The following is a 17,817-nucleotide window of genomic DNA, read 5'->3' as shown; positions in this document are numbered from 1 at the left end:
ATACCTTATAGTTTCTGGTGCGAATGGAAAGTTTTGGTTTAATGCAAAAGAAGCCAAAAAAGCGTGTTGTGGATCTTTCCTACTACTCTCCCTGTAGCTCTCCTAGAAAAAAAAAAATCACTAAAGGCAGACAGGACAGTATCTGAGATCAGGGTTCCACCCCATAATGAACATAGAGAGACTTATTCACAAGGATCCAACCCTCTCAAGATGTCAACAGCTTTAATGAATCCAAAACAAGTCAAGGTCATCATCTTCATGGGGCTAGCTGACCAATGACCTGGTCAGATCCTGCGCCGATCCAGCCCTAATGAACAGTCAATGTGGGAAAGATATTTTTGAACACATCTTTTTGACTTTAACAAGCTGGTTAAAAAACATGTTGGCGGAGATGAACGTGAGTCACCGCGGACTGTAGATATTTCTATCAACTCTGCTATCAACAGCTTGACCTTGATGCTGAATAACTCCACATGCAAGTGGGAACAATGGTTTACATTGAGACAGGCAGGCATTCGAGACTTAGATTCTATTTCAAGGCAAAAAAGAAGAGACATCACCTTGAAAAGTCCTCGACTTGCGTCATTACTGCAATACCAGCATACTGGATGAACGCTGAGTCATCTTTTGAAAATGGCTAAATGCATAAAACTCAAGAGGCATGTGGGCTGAAAAGTCAGAACACTCACAATTTCGCAGACTAAAATGCAGTTTCGCTTTTTTTTAAATAAAGGCTAAAAAGGACATAGCACGACTTTGAAGAAAAAAACATTTTAATGACATGTTATGGCTGTTATTTATGTATGACAGGACGAACACCCAAGCCACTGCCAGATCAGAAACATCTTCAAAACCAAGTAAAAAACAGCAAATACCATTATATACAGACATAACAAACAGTAAAAGGCATCAGAAATACATTATTAAGCTCAATGTAATAAAATCAATTGGTGTTCATCTTGGTAAAGAGTGTAACAGTCTTCCATCAAAACTAATTACAGTGTTATGGTCCTACAAATGACTCGAGTGCATGAAATTGAGGACCATGCCATTCAGTACATCCTAACAGATAAAGAACTACTTTGGGCGTTTAAGAGTCTTTTTTTTAAAAAGTCAGTTTTTTTAAAAACGTTAAAACAGTGGACTCTCGTATAACTCGCCTTACTGCTTACATCTAGAAAAGAAAACATTATACGAACGCACTTAATCGTTATTAATCATGTAATTTAGGAACATGCTGAGGCACATGGTGCAACGAGACGTACAATTGCCATATGAATGGGAAAAATAACCCCCCAAATTTTATGACAAAAATATTTACTTCATATTCAGCATTTACTCTAGTTTAAGTTCCAGTAATCTTGCACAAATATGACTTAAATAAGAGCCTGAAAATATCAAGCTAAACTAAAACGAAATAAACTAATATTATCACACCCACTGACTGGGATTCAACATGCTTCCCAAAATACAAAAAACACTACACAATAGGAGACTCATGTTCTCCATGGCCACAGTTACCAATGAAAGCACTTTTGAAAGCCCCCAGCCTGCGGAAAAATGAGTCACTCTACCATCGAATGCATGCAATGAACCCCTTTGCCCTGTGAGATGGAGGACATTATGTCTCTCTCCACAGGGCCGAGGTTCTGTCTTAAGGCATCCTCTAGTGGTCTGGAGGAGCAACTGCATGCCACGGCAGATCCCCCCAGAGGGTCCTGTGATACTAAAGCAAAGATTATGGCACAATGAGAGCTTCGCTAAGCTCACTGCATGACTGAGGGAGTGTATTCTGGTCTACGGGTCTGGACGATTTTTGGACGTGGACGTCTGCCTCCATCCATATCCTCCTCGTTTCCTGAGCTTTCTTGATCGTTTTCGCAAACGTGAACAACCACGCTGGGAGTGGTGGGAGTTCCTGGTTGGAGTTCATACTTTTCACCTGTTAAACAGAGAGAAGGTATTATTAGGTCAAATTAAATGAATAATTTATGCACTGACCTTTTTTTTAAGAATGGAACATTCAGAAAAAGAATTACATTTAGAAACGTGTTTCATACCTGGCCCTAGTCTGGCGATGGCACACAAAAGGTCATAGTTAATGACAGGTGTGGCGTCCTTTGATTGCTCCCAACCAACAGGAGGTGATGGAGGAGGGGACAGGAGGAACTGCTTGTCTGGTTTAGGAGGTTCCAGGTGTGGACTGCCAATGTGCACAGACTAGAAAGAAGACAAGGTGGAAAAATAGAAGATTTTTATTTTTTTGGGTGATAATCGGAAAGTAGGTGTGATGAAATAAACAGTAATGACTAAAGAATAATGGTAGTCACAGTTGGTCATTACTGCAAAATAAACTATGATGCAAAAATGGAAAGACATTAGAGCTTAGCAATGACTACACAATTGAGTGCAAAATGCCACGATTTGCACATCATAATCAATATAGAATCTTTTGAAATAATAATAGTACATATAGTATAGTATAGTATATAATAATAATGCTATTACAGTCAGTTGGTAAAATATACAGTCAGTTGGTCATTACAAAAAATAATAATAAAAAATAAATTCTGTTTAGTGGCCATTATTACATACATTTGACAGATGATTTAAAAAGAAAGGAAAAAAAATAAAATAATTATAATAATAAAATAAAAAAAATGTATTAACAATGATAATAAAATAATTTGTATTATTTTTCATATCTGTCTATCTATAAAAAAACAAATGATAAACAATTATAATAAAATAAAAAAAGAACAATGATAATCAAATAATTGTATCAATTTTCATACATATACATACATATATATATATATATATATATATATATATATATTCATATTCATATATATTCATATTCATATATATATATATATATATATATATATAAATAAATATGAAAAATACAATTATTTTATACAAAAGGAAAAAAAGAAAGAAGAAACAGTAATACTAAAAAATAAAATAATTATAATATTATGTATAAAAATATATTATTTAACAATGTTAATAAAACAATAATCCTAATTTTTCATATTTATCTATAAAAAAACAAAAGAAAAAATTCTAATAATAAAAAAAATAATTTTCATATATATATATGAAAAGTAACAGTAATTTTATAAAATCTATATATGTATGAAACACAGAAATACTAAAAAAATAAAATTATAATATACAAATGAAAATAATGATAAAATATTATTTTCATCTATATATTATAATAACAAAATGTTTTTTTAATACTGAAAAAATAATTGTATTGAGAAAAATGAAATGAGAATTGTAATGAGAATAAATAAAATAATTATAATAATAAAATGAATAAAAATATTATTTAATAATGTTTATAAAAATAATAATTATTTTCTATATATATAAAAAAAACAGCAAAGATTAAAAAAAAAATTCTAATAATAAAAGAAAAAAATACATATATAATGACAATAAATTTACTGTATTATTGTTCATATGGGCTCATTTAAGTTGACATACCTGGGCAAAATAGAGTCGCACCTCCCTGCCGTTAAAGTCACTTTTGTGCAGTTTTGCTCTTGCCTCTGCAGCTGCGAGAGCATTGGTGAAGTTAATTCTCACCCGACGGAAACTCTTAAAGAACTGGAAGGTGACATTTCGGTCAAAGGCACGGAACAGATCCTCAAAACTTGCCTGTGGATGAGAGGAAAACATCACGCATGAATCCATTTGACTTTCCATCTTCGTGGAAACAAAAACGAAGAAGTGAACATTTTGCATGTGACTCAGGAGCACACAAATAAACATTTCCTGTGGAGCAATCTGAGTTCAAGTGTTAAGTGTGCCCCCATTTAGGCTCAGAGCCAGACTGACAGCCTTTCTAACCAGCCTTAAGCCTAAACCACAAGATTACCCACCACCCTGTGGCGAGCCTGTGCTCTAAGACATTATAGTGCCGAATCCATTTAGCTTGTTTTTGGGGATGCTGCCAGATTGATATTCAGTAAACGCTTCTATATTAAACCGTACTGACGCACACAGTACTAATCTAATACACATCCTAAAAATGACCACGTCTGTCAGTGCGCGGCAAGATATTGGTTTCCACGGTAACAGAGACTTACTGCACGCTGCGAACACGCAGACGGACCTGACAGAGAGAGTCCTGATGGACCATTTCAAGCTATGAAGAGATTTAATAGAGTACGATCCGCAAATCCAGGGTTATTCTTATTGTGCATAGGTGTTGTGTGCGTAATAGCTTACGTCAGATACAAAACCCCCAAATTGTCCAGCCAAATGCTCATTAAATGTTCCCACAGCATTTTTTCCATGTCCTAACCACTACCACCACAACCAACCAACTAGATCATTAGCTAAATACATAAATCATGCATAAGTAGGTCATTTAGCCAACCACAAGCCACACAGAAAGCACAAATTAAGTCAGCATCAGTAAAGACGAGATTGCTATCATCCGTTTTGTCATTCATTCTGATTAATGCCATTCTAGCAGATTGACTTAATTATTCCAGCATTTATTTAAAGCATAATGCTATTTTGATATTGTAAGGCACCATATGTCAATGAAGCCTTACCCTCTGCTCAGGTCTGTTAAACATATCCGGATCCTCCAAGGAGGCGATAAGGCAGAAAGGGTTACACTTCATGGTTTTCAGGTGCATGACTGAAGCCCGCTGACGGATCTTCCGGAGGACTTGAGAGGTTAGAGAATGTAAAGGGCAGGAGGGGCTGAGACGCGTCCGTTTTGCCTTCCCCAGCGTGAGGACACGAATGAACCCTGCTTCAGGAAACAAATGCTTCAAAATCACCCTCTTCGCTTCTGCCTTTCTTCCTGTCCTTTTCAGACAGCCTCAGTCCAGCAGAGAGCCTAGAGTGTTTTCACAAAGGAAATGGGTCAAACTGAGCAGCGCAGAGAAAATAAACCCCCTTGCGTTCTTGCACTGCGGTCACGTGACGCTGTTTTCTTGAGAGAGAGAATCTTCTAGAATAGTCTGTGCTCCCGCACTACAGATCAAACGTCTTGAAAGCTCTGTAAGACTGCAGCTCACTCATCCGTCTCCTTTTATATAAAGGCCCCTCTCAGCTGCACAACAGCAGGCTCCGCCCACTGCAGGGGAGGGGTGACTCTGCTAGCAGGCTCCACCCCACTTTCCCATTCTGAACTGAAACGAATGGCTGTGCTGACTAATCACAGACTCACACACACCCTGAGAGTGCAAGTCTTGGAAACTATGTGCCACTGCTTTCCATGCAGCTCAGATCCAGTTCGGCCAATCTCTGCTCAATTCAGTCATACCATTTCAGGACACGCACTGTGGTAAAACAATGATCTGTATCGCTCATCTCACGACTCACTGTATATCTCTTTCATGCTGCCCCTCCCATCGTGATGGAAAATCTAAATCAGCTGAGCTGGGCAGAAGGGCAGCTGTGTTATCAAGCGCTCCCCGCAGCATACTTTCCATGGGTGTTAATTCCCCTCGTTTTCTCCTGTCTGACTCCTGGGACAGTGGATTTGTGCCGTTATTATTGAAGAGCAGCTTTTCTTTTTCTATCATTCAGTTATCACATGTCAGGCTTATTTTGAACACGTCTGCATGACACTATTTTCTCAGAGTCTTGCGAGCAATACAAACACTATCGATATTCTCTCACTCTCCTGTGTACACAAAACTGTTACCAAATACTGAAACTGACAACGGTGCAGCTGATGCAGAGATTAACTGTAATTTTTCTATAAAGGTAAACACATCATCTGTCATCATCTGTGTGGCATTTGAAACATTTACAGACTTTTTTTAAATTCTTTATTTATTTAGAGGCTTGATAACACTACTAAACCTGAAGCAAAACCAGTTAATGATGACTGCAATACAAAAGTGTATAATAAAACAATGAAAAAAAAAAAATGTGGAAAAAATGTACACAGATTTTATTTATTTACCCTATTTGGGGTTAGTAAGATTTGATTTTATTTATTTATTTTATAAATCAAGACTTTTATTTAGCAAGGATGTATTAAATTGCTCAAAAGTTACAGTTAATAATTTTTACACAGTTACAAAAAAGTATATTAATATTAATAAATGTTACCTCGGACCACAAAACCTGCTTAAGTAGCACGGGTATATTTGTAAATTATTAAAACCTTATTTTTAAGGAATAATCATATATTTCTTCAATGTTTTAATTGTAATAGTAAACCCCCTTTATTTGCCAAAAATGTACAAATGTTTAATTTTCATTCATTAAAAAATAAATTAAATTAATGCTTTATTCCTGCATTTCATTTTATATTAAAATGCAAATACACAACACACAATTTCTGAGAAAAATATACATTTCACAAGGCTATTGTAAGAATAAATGAAACTTGTTTTTATGCATTCAAATAATTAGACATGCTAGAACACAGAATTTGGTAACAATAAAACATAAAGTGGGCAAAAATAAAACATTTCATAGGGCCCTAAACATGCCATTTTTGTTAAACTTTTAATAAACAGATGTTAAATTGTTTAAGTTTTTAATTAATTGGACATGCTTTTTGATTAATATAATTTAATTTAACCATTAAATAGGAGTCTAGAAAAATTAAAACGGAAAAAAAACTGAATCCAGAAAAATTAAAATGGAAAAAAATGATTTTGGAAAAAATAAAACAGATTTCGTAGGACCCCATGTAAAAACATCAAAACTTAATTTTTAATTAGTAATATGCATTGCTAAGAACTTCATTTGGACAATTTTAAGGTGATTTTCTCAATATTTATTTTTTTGCACCCTCAGATTCCAGATTGTCAAATAGTTGTATCTCTGCCAAATATTGCCTTATCCTAACAAAATTTACCTTCACGACTGGTTTTGTGGTCCATGCTGTTCTTTTGAACTTTCTATTCATCAAAGAATTGAAAAAAAAAGACAGTTTCACAAAAAAAAAAAAAAAATGAAATATGAATCTCACTATATTACTGTCTTTACTGTATTTCTGATTCAAAAATTGCAGCCTTTGTGAGTATAAAACACTACTTTCCAAATGAATATTACTAACCGGGACAAAACAAACTCATAGGTAGATTTCTTTTATCTACCTATTTTCTTCAATTAAATAAAACCTTAAAGTGAACATACATACTAGAAATTCTCTGCATGCCTTTCACTTAAACTTTCCCCTCTCTATCTGGTAAAAGCTTTCCTGTTTAAGATAAGCAGAGAGATGTCTACACTAGCCATAAGCATCTGTCAGTCATATGTGCAGATGTTTTAGTCCAAAAGCTCAGAATGCAGTTCCAGTGGAACAAGTCCTCTCATTAGGGAATGAAAAAAAAAAACAAAAAAAAAAAAAAACAAAACATGAAACCAAATTATAACAAAGAGGAAGGATGGGTGGAAAATGGTAAACAGATCAGCATTGTGAGACAGTTTTGTTGCTGTATTTTGTGTATGCTTCAGTACGGGTGGAAAGCGACAGGTATTATTATGCAAACAAAAACATTCCGTTGTGATCAGAAGCATACAACACAAACAGTAAATGTTGAGATAAATGCATTATCTTTAAATAGCTGGAAGCCAAAAATATATGCTATATCTGTCAAAACAATGAGAAATCATGTTGTTGTTGTCACTGTTATGACAAATTTAGATTTTTATTTAACGTCCAACAAATAAAAGGACAATCAAACATCTTAACTTGATTTACTGTAACTTACTGACACAATTTAGTGTCAGTGTAAAGGAAATTAAATTTATATGTTTAGCACCCATGTATTGGTAAAGGAAATACTTGAAAATGACATTTTCTGCTGTCATGTAATGATGGATAAAATTATTATGTCAAAGTATCAGGGAACTTAATCATTATTTAGTCAAATGGCAAATTAAATTCTTATCTAACCCCAATGTAAGGGTAAATGAAGCAATTATTTTCTGTCAGTGTAATGGCAAATTAATTTATCATCTGCCATCAACGTAATGGAAAATAAAAGGTTCGCTGTCAATTTAACAGCAAACGAGGTCATCATCTAGAAATATGTGTAAAGGTGGAAAATAGGTCATGGTACAAAGTACAGAGTGCAAGATAATAATATCCAAAACTGACCTGAGGTTAAGGTCAGGACTTGGCTCCATATCAAGTTTTCAGTAACCATGAGCATAACTTTCTACAGGCTGATATCACCCACTTGTCCACTTAAATGGCACACTTCATGTTTTGAAGCACCGAAGTTTCTAAATGAGTCAGTGTTTTGTTTATAAGACCCTGGCTGTGGTTATGATATCAGAATGGGTTTGCTCAGGGAATGTCATTTCATCTGACACTTTTAAGAGAACAGCTTACATTTTCCACTGACTAGACACCCAGCTGAGTTTATGACTGCTCGAGGGCCCATGTCGCATACAGCAAGTGTCAAAACTCCTTCCAGACTTTCCACAGAAAGTAGCAACCAATGTGGATTCCTTCATCATGAGACAAGCAGCTGACTATGAATAACCCCTCAAAAAAAACACATTTTGACACATTTATTGCTTCCAGAAAAATCAGACGGTGAAAACAGTGGAAAACATTCCAGAAAAAGATATTAGTGAAACTAAATCAACTATTAAGGCAGCAAACATTAAATGTAATGCCTGAATGAATACATTTAATAAAGCCTTGAATATTAGGCTTATAATTTATATTATTTGCAAGCGCATTTCAAGTTTACAATTGTCTAAACTACACAAAAGTTTGAACAAAATTTGTATCATAAGCCAAGAGTATAGCAAATGTGACAAGAGAGAAAATTTTGCCTGCTGCTTTAAGACTTTAGACCTCACACAATGTTAAACTGTCATTATCTTGGGTTAAAAACAGCGTAAACAGAGGAAAAGTAGCATGCTCCAGGTGGATCACAAAACTGCATGTTTTGCAATAGTTTGTTTACAACTTTGCCACTGTAAATAGGCCAGTTCAAAGAACTGAGGGTGGTAGATGACACCACAATGACAAGTTTTAACATTATGATTGTTTACTTGGGCAGAGATCACAATCGTGGAGGTTAAAAAAAAAAACAGCCACGTCAAAATATGAGCAAAGAACTGCTGAAAATGCACAAAGAAACTGTGTGTTCCAGTGGAACTTGTGTGTAAAAACATGCAGCCAATTAAAGTTTTTGAGTGGTTTTAGTGTTGGGCCATATTCTCAATTTTCATATCGTCCTATCGTCAGCCTGTGAGATCGCTGATACACGATATCATATCGTGCTAATTTATTTAACTATTTACTTAGTTTCACTGCCGGCAAATAAACCAACACCAGCATAAGGCTAAGAGCAGCCTATTGTTTTCAATATGACTTAATTTGTGTTTAACATGATAACAATTTAATAGAAACACTATAAGTTACTAATGCTTACATTTCCTTAGTTATTCAAAAAGCAGCTACAGAAAACGAGCAAAGAACATTTACTTTATCAAAGAACATCATCACTGACTAGCCTAGCGCGAGTTTATGCATTTTAATAGTACCATAAGTGAATACAATAGTTACATCACTGTATGATGAATACATTTCTTACCCCTTATTTACACTGCACACGTCTGCGCGCAAAGGGGGAGCGTTTCCCCCAAAACGAGTTACTGTGCCCTATTTTATACCAGCCACCTTGCGTCAAGTTTCTGAAGCATCCCAGAAGCGTCTCTCTGCACTGCATCACTAAACTTAGACGCTCAGTCTATTTTTGACAGATAATAATAATAATAGTCTTGCTATCGTCAAAGGCATCAGCAACAGGCGATATCTCTGACTATCGTCGATACACGATATTATCGTCTATCGGCACAACCCTAAGTGACTTACCACAGTTAAATATGAAATATATAAAAATGAAAATGCTGTCATTATTTATGCTGTCGTAACCACTGTATGGAGAAAAAAAACAATAGACATTTATTTAAATATCTTATGGTCCATGAGGACCAGAAACTGTTTGATTAGTCACATTCTTTAAAATATCTTCTTTTGTGTTCAGTAGGGCTGGGTATGGACTTTTTAGGTACCGACCAAAGTGCCTTGATAAATGTTTTGTTGTTCGGTACCAAATTTCGATGTCTAAGGGGTTAATCTCATCAACACCAGTAAGCCAATAAGCATACACCATGCTTGATGTGTCTAAATCAAGTGCTGATGATTGGCTCTAGTGAGCCATGAAGAAAAAACATTTGTTTACGTTAGTTATGCCCAGAGATGTTGCCTATACATTAGGCTGTAGTAAGCGTTTAAACTCCCATAGATGTAAGGCTATGTTTACACTAGTGCGTTTTCATTTTAAAAATGCATTTTAAACTGAAAACTATCCTCGTCCATACTGACATTTCCACTGCGTTTTAGAAAAGATCTCCGTCTGAACTACACGACTAAAAACGCTTGTTAAACGTGACCATTTACGGAGACTGTAGCATCATGCTTCATAAGACAATTTACCCAAAACTCACTTTAAACCACCACTGAGTGTTTGTAATAACTTCTGATTGCAATCTAATGTGTGTTTTGGCCATCTAATGTTGTTGAAATATGTTATTTCTAGCCTTTTATATCAAGCTAATCACTACACCTGCTTAGCATTTTTCATGTAAACTTTGTGTGTTGTTATGAAAATAAGCAGAATCTTATGAAAATCACATACAAATCATATACTGTCATAATCGTGTTTATTAGCCTTATGTTTCATCCATAGAAGTGTTTTCTTTTTTTGCATTTTTTGTATAGAACTGAACGCAGAAGTGTAATGAACGCTGTCATCGGAGACAAGACGAGTTCTGAACGAATAATACGACTGACATATGAGCAGTGAATGAGCTTCCTCCGAGTTCAGAACAGTGATTGTGGGAAAGAAAACACAGGCAGGAAGCAGCTAATGCTCATCTGTAAATTAGTGGAAAATAGGGCTGTCACTAACGATTCTTTTGGTGATCGAGTAATCTGTCGATTATTCTGACGATTAATTGAGTGTCTGAATAATCCGGACAATGCGTTCTGATGACAAGCTTCCTCTGAGTCAGAACAGTGATCGTGGAAGAGAAAACACAGACAGGAAGCAGCTAATGCTCATCAGTAAATTAGTGAAAAACAGGACTGTCACTAACGATTCTTTTGGTAATCCAGTAATCTGGTGATTATTTTGGTGATTAATCGAGTAATCGGATAATTATACTTAATTTTTAAATTAAATTAATTTTTTGTAGTAATAAAAATAGATATATAGACATATGGTTTTACTGAACAAAATGGTTAAAATACATAATGCATTATAAACAACAGACATGTAAATGTCTATATAAATAAAACATCCAGACATGTAAATGATAACAGTGTATCAGCATTTACTGCGAACGGAGCCGCTCTGATGCACTTATGTAACCTACACGCATGTAAATAATTAAAGTGCATATATTAAACCTGCATTGCATATATTTAACTGAATCGTAGCGTTTGTGAATTCTAGCATTATGCATTATGCTTTATGCTAATTTTTAAATGGGTTTAATATGTGGAAAGCGCCACTCCCAGTATTTTCGCTGATTAATCGACACGGGCAAAATGCAATCAAGGATTTTTTAAAATCAAATACTCAAATATAATTGAGGATTCATTGTAGCCCTAGTGGAAAATGAATAAAAAGTATGATTCTGTCTGAGCTACACGTTTTAAAATGAAAAATCACTAGTGTGAACTAGGGATGCCACAATACTCAATATAATATCGAACCATTCGGTACGACATCAACGGTTCAATACATGCTTGTGAATTGTGGTTTTTCGGTTTTGCATTTAAATAACTTCCTTGTTTTATTTCTCTCGGAATTTGCTGTATGTGTGCCCGCGATTTCACGTGCTGAAATGAGGAAACGCTTCCCCGCTTATATTTGAAAAAGCAACACACGAATGACATGCAATAATAAGCCTTTCTAAACCTGTTGTCCAACAAAAGTTATAAAAAACATTATAACTTGTTTTTAATTCACAACATCAGTCGAGTGTTTGAAATAACTTCCTTGTGTGACCTGATGTAGATTCTTATCACAGAATGAGGCAGACAATACAATCTATACTCATATTCTATGTATGTCGATTAGCAATGGCTTATGAAAATACCCCAGATGGCTTGATGAACACAGATAAGCCGTATATTATTGCAGTGTATATTGTCCTTACATTTCGTCATTCAAAACGTTTAACGATATATCTTGTTTTTAATCAGTTACAGCAATAGCAATGCTTTTATCCATATTAGAGAAGCTGGAACGGAACGTAATCAGTGCTGCTACTTTGACTCATATGTGTTTTTTTTGCACGAGGGCACCCTCTGGTGTCCAGTATGAATGAAACCCATCCTATTTTGCGTAAAAATCGAAAAAATAATACCTCTCTCAAAAGAAAAATTAAGCAGACATATACTAAACCACGCTTTTTCTAGTGTACAGAGGTTTATGGGAGTATTTTGTTAATTTGTTGCAAAAAAACCCACACTGAAGTGGCAAGATATCAGAACCGAACCGAACCGAAAACCGTGGTTAAAAACCGAGGTACGTATTGAACTGTGGACTAACTGTATTGTTGCATCCCTAGTGTGAACATAGCCTAAAAGGTGTGGAAACTGTAAACTATTTGAGCTTTATTAAAACAACTGATCACTGATTTATTGTGTTAGGTACATTTTGTTCTATTTTGCTTTTTGCTCCTATGTGCAGTGGCACAGGAGTCTTTGAGTTTGTAAATGTTGACAAGCTGAAAGCATAAAAGTGTTTTGAGGTAATGTGTAACGTAATCTTGTTAAAACGAATTTCATAAAATTGGTATTGAGAAAAGTATCGTTCAGTCAAGGTATTGTATCGTAATCGATAACGAAATTTTTTGAACGATACCTAGCCTTAGAAACTCATAGAGGTTTGAAACAACTGGTGGGTAAATAAATGAGAATTTAATTGATATGCAGTCAAGTGTACATATATCATATTTTTACATCAGTTCCATACATGGCTCCTTTACAAGAATACAAAAGTGTTCAAGAATAGAGAGAACCACTACGTTTAAGAATCTACTAAAAAGTAGTAAGAAAATCTATTACTGAATGACCTCTAATTGAATTTAGGAGGCTGACCCTTCCTTTGTCTGTCTATGGTGGTTACATGACCTTCTTCTCCAATCATATTTGCATCCGCATTGTAATACGTGTCCTAGAACTTGCTTCCTGTTTCCACATTGCAAAACACAATGAAACAGATTTTCCATTTTCTCCATTCTCAACAGCAGACTATTTTCCTATCACTATTATGCTCTCATCCCATTTCCATTTAACTCAAGGTTTCCGTCCTATTTGGAAAACTGCACACACCAGAAATCTGTTGCTTAAGCTCAAAAAATAACCTACTTGGCTATAGACAACTTTTAGTGTTTGAATATAAGTGCTTGCTTTATTGAGTATTACGTCCCAAAACCTCATTAACAAATGCTCATTTATCAAGAGACAAACTGACAAAACCTGCCGTGCGTCACTGTGGTACATCAATCTCTGAGTTGAACTATATAGAAAAGGGCAGTAGAAACAAGTCATTGCTCTACATTATAATAACAATGTCTACAACTTGACTTAAGGCTGTCTGATAGCCAGGATTTGTGTAACAGCTCAACAAAGGTGACGTCAAGTGGAAAATTTCTTCAGCCAAGACAAACACACCTATTCACCACTACAATGTCATAATCGTCTTGTAGAAAAATGGTAAACAGATGAGTGCAATATGCTTTGTTATTTATTGCTCTGTTTATTTACTCAGCTACTTGACTTGCAAGGCACTCCAATATTTAAGACCTAAACTCGAGGGATGTAGCGGGTACATAATAAGTCTCCATTTCCTGAAAGCACGGCTACTACCTTCAATACATCATAAACTGACATTAAACAAATTATGGAGGAAGTATGTAGGCTACGCTTTCAGGACAAAGAGTGTGTTAAGCTAAATGTTTTAAATGTTTAGTTTTGATAAATGATGTGGAACAAAACCTCACAAAAATTCTGGACTGACTCAAACTTTTACAATGAGAATGTTATTTCCGCAGGTTCCCGTTTTCCTTTTTTACAATGAGGAACACAACAGCTGTCAGGGAAACTCAAGTCACACCGCTGACCCAAATCATCCAAATTACCATAAATATTCCAAAAGCCTAAAAGTTTACTAGTTGTGACACTTTATACCAATGAAAAAGCCAGTCTTTTCCAAGTTACAGACATGCACAAATGCCGAATCATCTAATTTGATGCTTGCATCATATAACTGGGGGGGGTGAGGAGATCATATCTGCTTACGGCCCATTAAATAAGATTACTGTGAAGATTATGCAGTATAAAGTCCCATGTCACAAAGCAATGTATCTCTGGTTCCATGAGCTCACTGTCAACAGATCCTAATGCAACAAAGCCTCGACTGAACAAAGTGGAATGACACATTCACAGCATGAATGTGCATCCAACAAATCTGCAACAAACATGATCCCTTAATATCAATATGCATGTTTTTTTGCATTCGATAACACGATGTCAAACTAAGAAACGATGCTGTTAAAACTATTTATGTGTAATTCATAACATTAAATATGGATATGTCCACTATGCTTAAAAAGAAAGATTCCAAATAGTTTTTTTCAGAATCATAAACTGATTATGATTGACAAAAGTGTCAAACGTTTTTTTTTTTATTTTTTTTTTTTTGTGAGACATTTAGTTTAAAAAATGTGCTGGTGATCTTTAACATATATTTGTTATTCAAGACTTTCCTACATATTAAAGTTGTTTTAATATTATATGAATATGCAGTCCTTAAATGCATCTTTAATCTGTATATCCGAGGCACACATTAATGTCAGGCCTAAATAAGATTCTCGAGAGGTGTACAGGAGTGTGAATTCCATATTACTCACTCTTAAAGGGTTTTCAATGGCAAAAACATCCACAGGAACTTTCCAGGCCACCAGTGAATCAGTCAAGTCGGTAAAATGCACGTCCACGGTGGCCTCACTGTCCTCATAATTCGACTGCTCCATAATGTAAATATAGGAACAGAAAGGGAACTACTGTCCAGGTCGTAAAATAAGTTTAATTCCCACTAAACAAGTGTTAAGCATATGGCGTTACAAGCTAAGCTATCTGTTTATCCTGTATGAAAATGTCAGTAACGTTACGCTTAAACGACTCACTTTGGGAACCGACTTATATATTGGCATTGACGTGTTCAGTTGCCCTTTTTAACTGTAAACGCGGTGTTTGTCCTTTAAGTACTATAATTTAAGTATTATAATAATACGTAACCTCGATTCAACCCTTTATTTGCGGAAAGCAGTAATCGACGTACGCACTAGACAACTTCCCGTTTCCTTTTTCGACATATTTAATAATTCCAGCAGAGGGCGGTAAGACATCCCTGAAATTGACAGTATTTAGAAACAAGTTGCATGAAAACTATTATTTACAGCACGGAGCGAGGGACTTATTAGCTAATTATTGTTTACTTTACTTATATATTGCACAAGACTGAATGGCTAATGCTAGGTTTCCTAGTCTTCTCAGACTTCTCAGCGTAAAACTAAAATATCAGGACGTTTTTGTCTTTTTGAAGACATTTGTAGGCTAAAATGTGTAATCTTTTAAATCCAGTAAATTCTAGGACTAGAAGGGCAGAAAATACTAAACTATTTCTGCCATGGGGGTTAACTTTAGTCGGGCCTTTCTAAACAGATTGCAAAGCAATTTACAGATGTAGGAATTAACGTTTCTTATCAAATGTTGCGATCATGTGATATTTTATTTATTAATTTGTGTGTACTGAGAAGTAGATATGTATTAGGTCATAACACTACTTTTAAACTTTACTGTGTTGGACTCATACTTTTACAGGTTAGTCAACCTAAATGACCTCCCTGTCTTTTCTCAGTATAACGTTATATAAAAAATGACATATTAACATTTGATGAAATGTTTTATATAATATTGACTTCACATTTACTGTATCTGAAAAGAGTTTACTAGTGTCGAAATATATCCTGTCCTTACTGATAACATGTTGTTAATTACTGGTATATGTTCTGTGACATCACAAAGAAAACAAACTGTTAAATGATGTATGAATTCTACTATAATTTTTATATATATACAGTGGGTACGGAAAGTATTCAGACCCCCTTAAATTTTTCACTCTTTGTTATATTGCAGCCATTTGCTAAAATCATTTAAGTTCATTTTTTTTCCTCATTAATGTACACACAGCACCCCATATTGACAGAAAAACACAGAATTGTGGACATTTTTGCAGATTTATTAAAAAAGAAAAACTGAAATATCACATGGTCCTAAGTATTCAGACCCTTTGCTCAGTATTTAGTAGAAGCACCCTGATCTAATACAGCCATGAGTCTTTTGGGAAAGATGCAACAAGTTTTTCACTCCTGGATTTGGGGATCCTCTCCAGTTCTGTCAGGTTGGATGGTAAACGTTGGTGGACAGCCATTTTTAGGTCTCTCCAGAGATGCTCAATTGGGTTTAAGTCAGGGCTCTGGCTGGGCCATTCAAGAACAGTCACGGAGTTGTTGTGAAGCCAGTCCTTCGTTATTTTAGCTGTGTGCTTAGGGTCATTGTCTTGTTGGAAGGTAAACCTTCGGCCCAGTCTGAGGTCCTGAGCACTCTGGAGACGGTTTTCGTCCAGGATATCCCTGTACTTGGCCGCATTTATCTTTCCCTCGATTGCAACCAGTCGTCCTGTCCCTGCAGCTGAAAAACACCCCCACAGCATGATGCTGCCACCACCATGCTTCACTGTTGGGACTGTATTGGACAGGTGATGAGCAGTGCCTGGTTTTCTCCACACATACCGCTTAGAATTAAGGCCAAAAAGTTCTATCTTGGTCTCATCAGACCAGAGAATCTTATTTCTCACCATCTTGGAGTCCTTCAGGTGTTTTTTTAGCAAACTCCATGCGGAGAGGCTTCCGTCGGGCCACTCTGCCATAAAGCCCCGACTGGTGGAGGGCTGCAGTGATGGTTGACTTTCTACAACTTTCTCCCATCTCCCGACTGCATCTCTGGAGCTCAGCCACAGTGATCTTTGGGCTCTTCTCCCCAGACAGCTCAGTTTGGCCGGACGGCCAGCTCTAGGAAGGGTTCTGGTCGTCCCAAACGTCTTCCATTTAAGGATTATGGAGGCCACTGTGCTCTTAGGAACCTTAAGTGCAGCAGAAATTTTTTTGTAACCTTGGCCAGATCTGTGCCTTGCCACAATTCTGTCTCTGAGATCTTCAGGCAGATCCTTTGACCTCATGATTCTCATTTGCTCTGACATGCACTGTGAGCTGTAAGGTCTTATATAGACAGGTGTGTGGCTTTCCTAATCAAGTCCAGTCAGTATAATCAAACACAGCTGGACTCAAATGAAGGTGTAGAACCATCTCAAGGATGATCAGAAGAAATGGACAGCAATTGAGTTAAATATATGAGTGTCACCGCAAAGGGTCTGAATACTTAGGACCATGTGATATTTCAGTTTTTCTTTTTTAATAAATCTGCAAAAATGTCAACAATTCTGTGTCTTTCTGTCAATATGGGGTGCTGTGTGTACATTAATGAGGAAAAAAAATGAACTTGATTTTAGTGATGATTTTAGAAAATGGCTGCAATATAACAGAGTGAAAAATTTAAGGGAGTCTGAATAGTTTCCGTACCTACTGTATATATATATATATATATATATATATATAAAATGAAACCAGATTAAATCAGACACAATGATAAAGAAT

General features: G+C 35.7%; 1 protein-coding gene across 2 annotated transcripts; it reads right to left on the bottom strand.

Annotated features, from left to right (window-relative positions):
• Positions 1 to 755: 755 nt before the first annotated feature.
• rcan1a (regulator of calcineurin 1a) lies at positions 756 to 15,407 on the bottom strand. Of its 2 annotated transcripts, none has more exons than XM_051119366.1 (4): positions 14,953 to 15,407; positions 3,499 to 3,672; positions 2,061 to 2,220; positions 756 to 1,942 (listed from the first exon to the last, which is right to left on the bottom strand). In XM_051119366.1, the coding sequence occupies exons 1-4, from the start codon at positions 15,073 to 15,075 to the stop codon at positions 1,767 to 1,769; spliced, it is 633 nt and encodes a 210-aa protein (XP_050975323.1). In that variant the 5' UTR covers positions 15,076 to 15,407; the 3' UTR covers positions 756 to 1,766. The 2 variants fall into 2 exon arrangements, with proteins under 2 accessions (XP_050975323.1, XP_050975324.1); XM_051119367.1 differs by lacking the exon at positions 14,953 to 15,407 and adding an exon at positions 4,578 to 5,544.
• Positions 15,408 to 17,817: the final 2,410 nt, after the last annotated feature.

This window comes from Labeo rohita, chromosome 9 (genome assembly GCF_022985175.1).
Source record: "Labeo rohita strain BAU-BD-2019 chromosome 9, IGBB_LRoh.1.0, whole genome shotgun sequence".
In the NCBI taxonomy this organism is placed as follows: Eukaryota; Metazoa; Chordata; class Actinopteri; order Cypriniformes; family Cyprinidae; genus Labeo; species Labeo rohita.
Note: the sequence above shows the minus strand (reverse complement) of the source record. Positions and strands in the feature narration are given on the sequence as shown.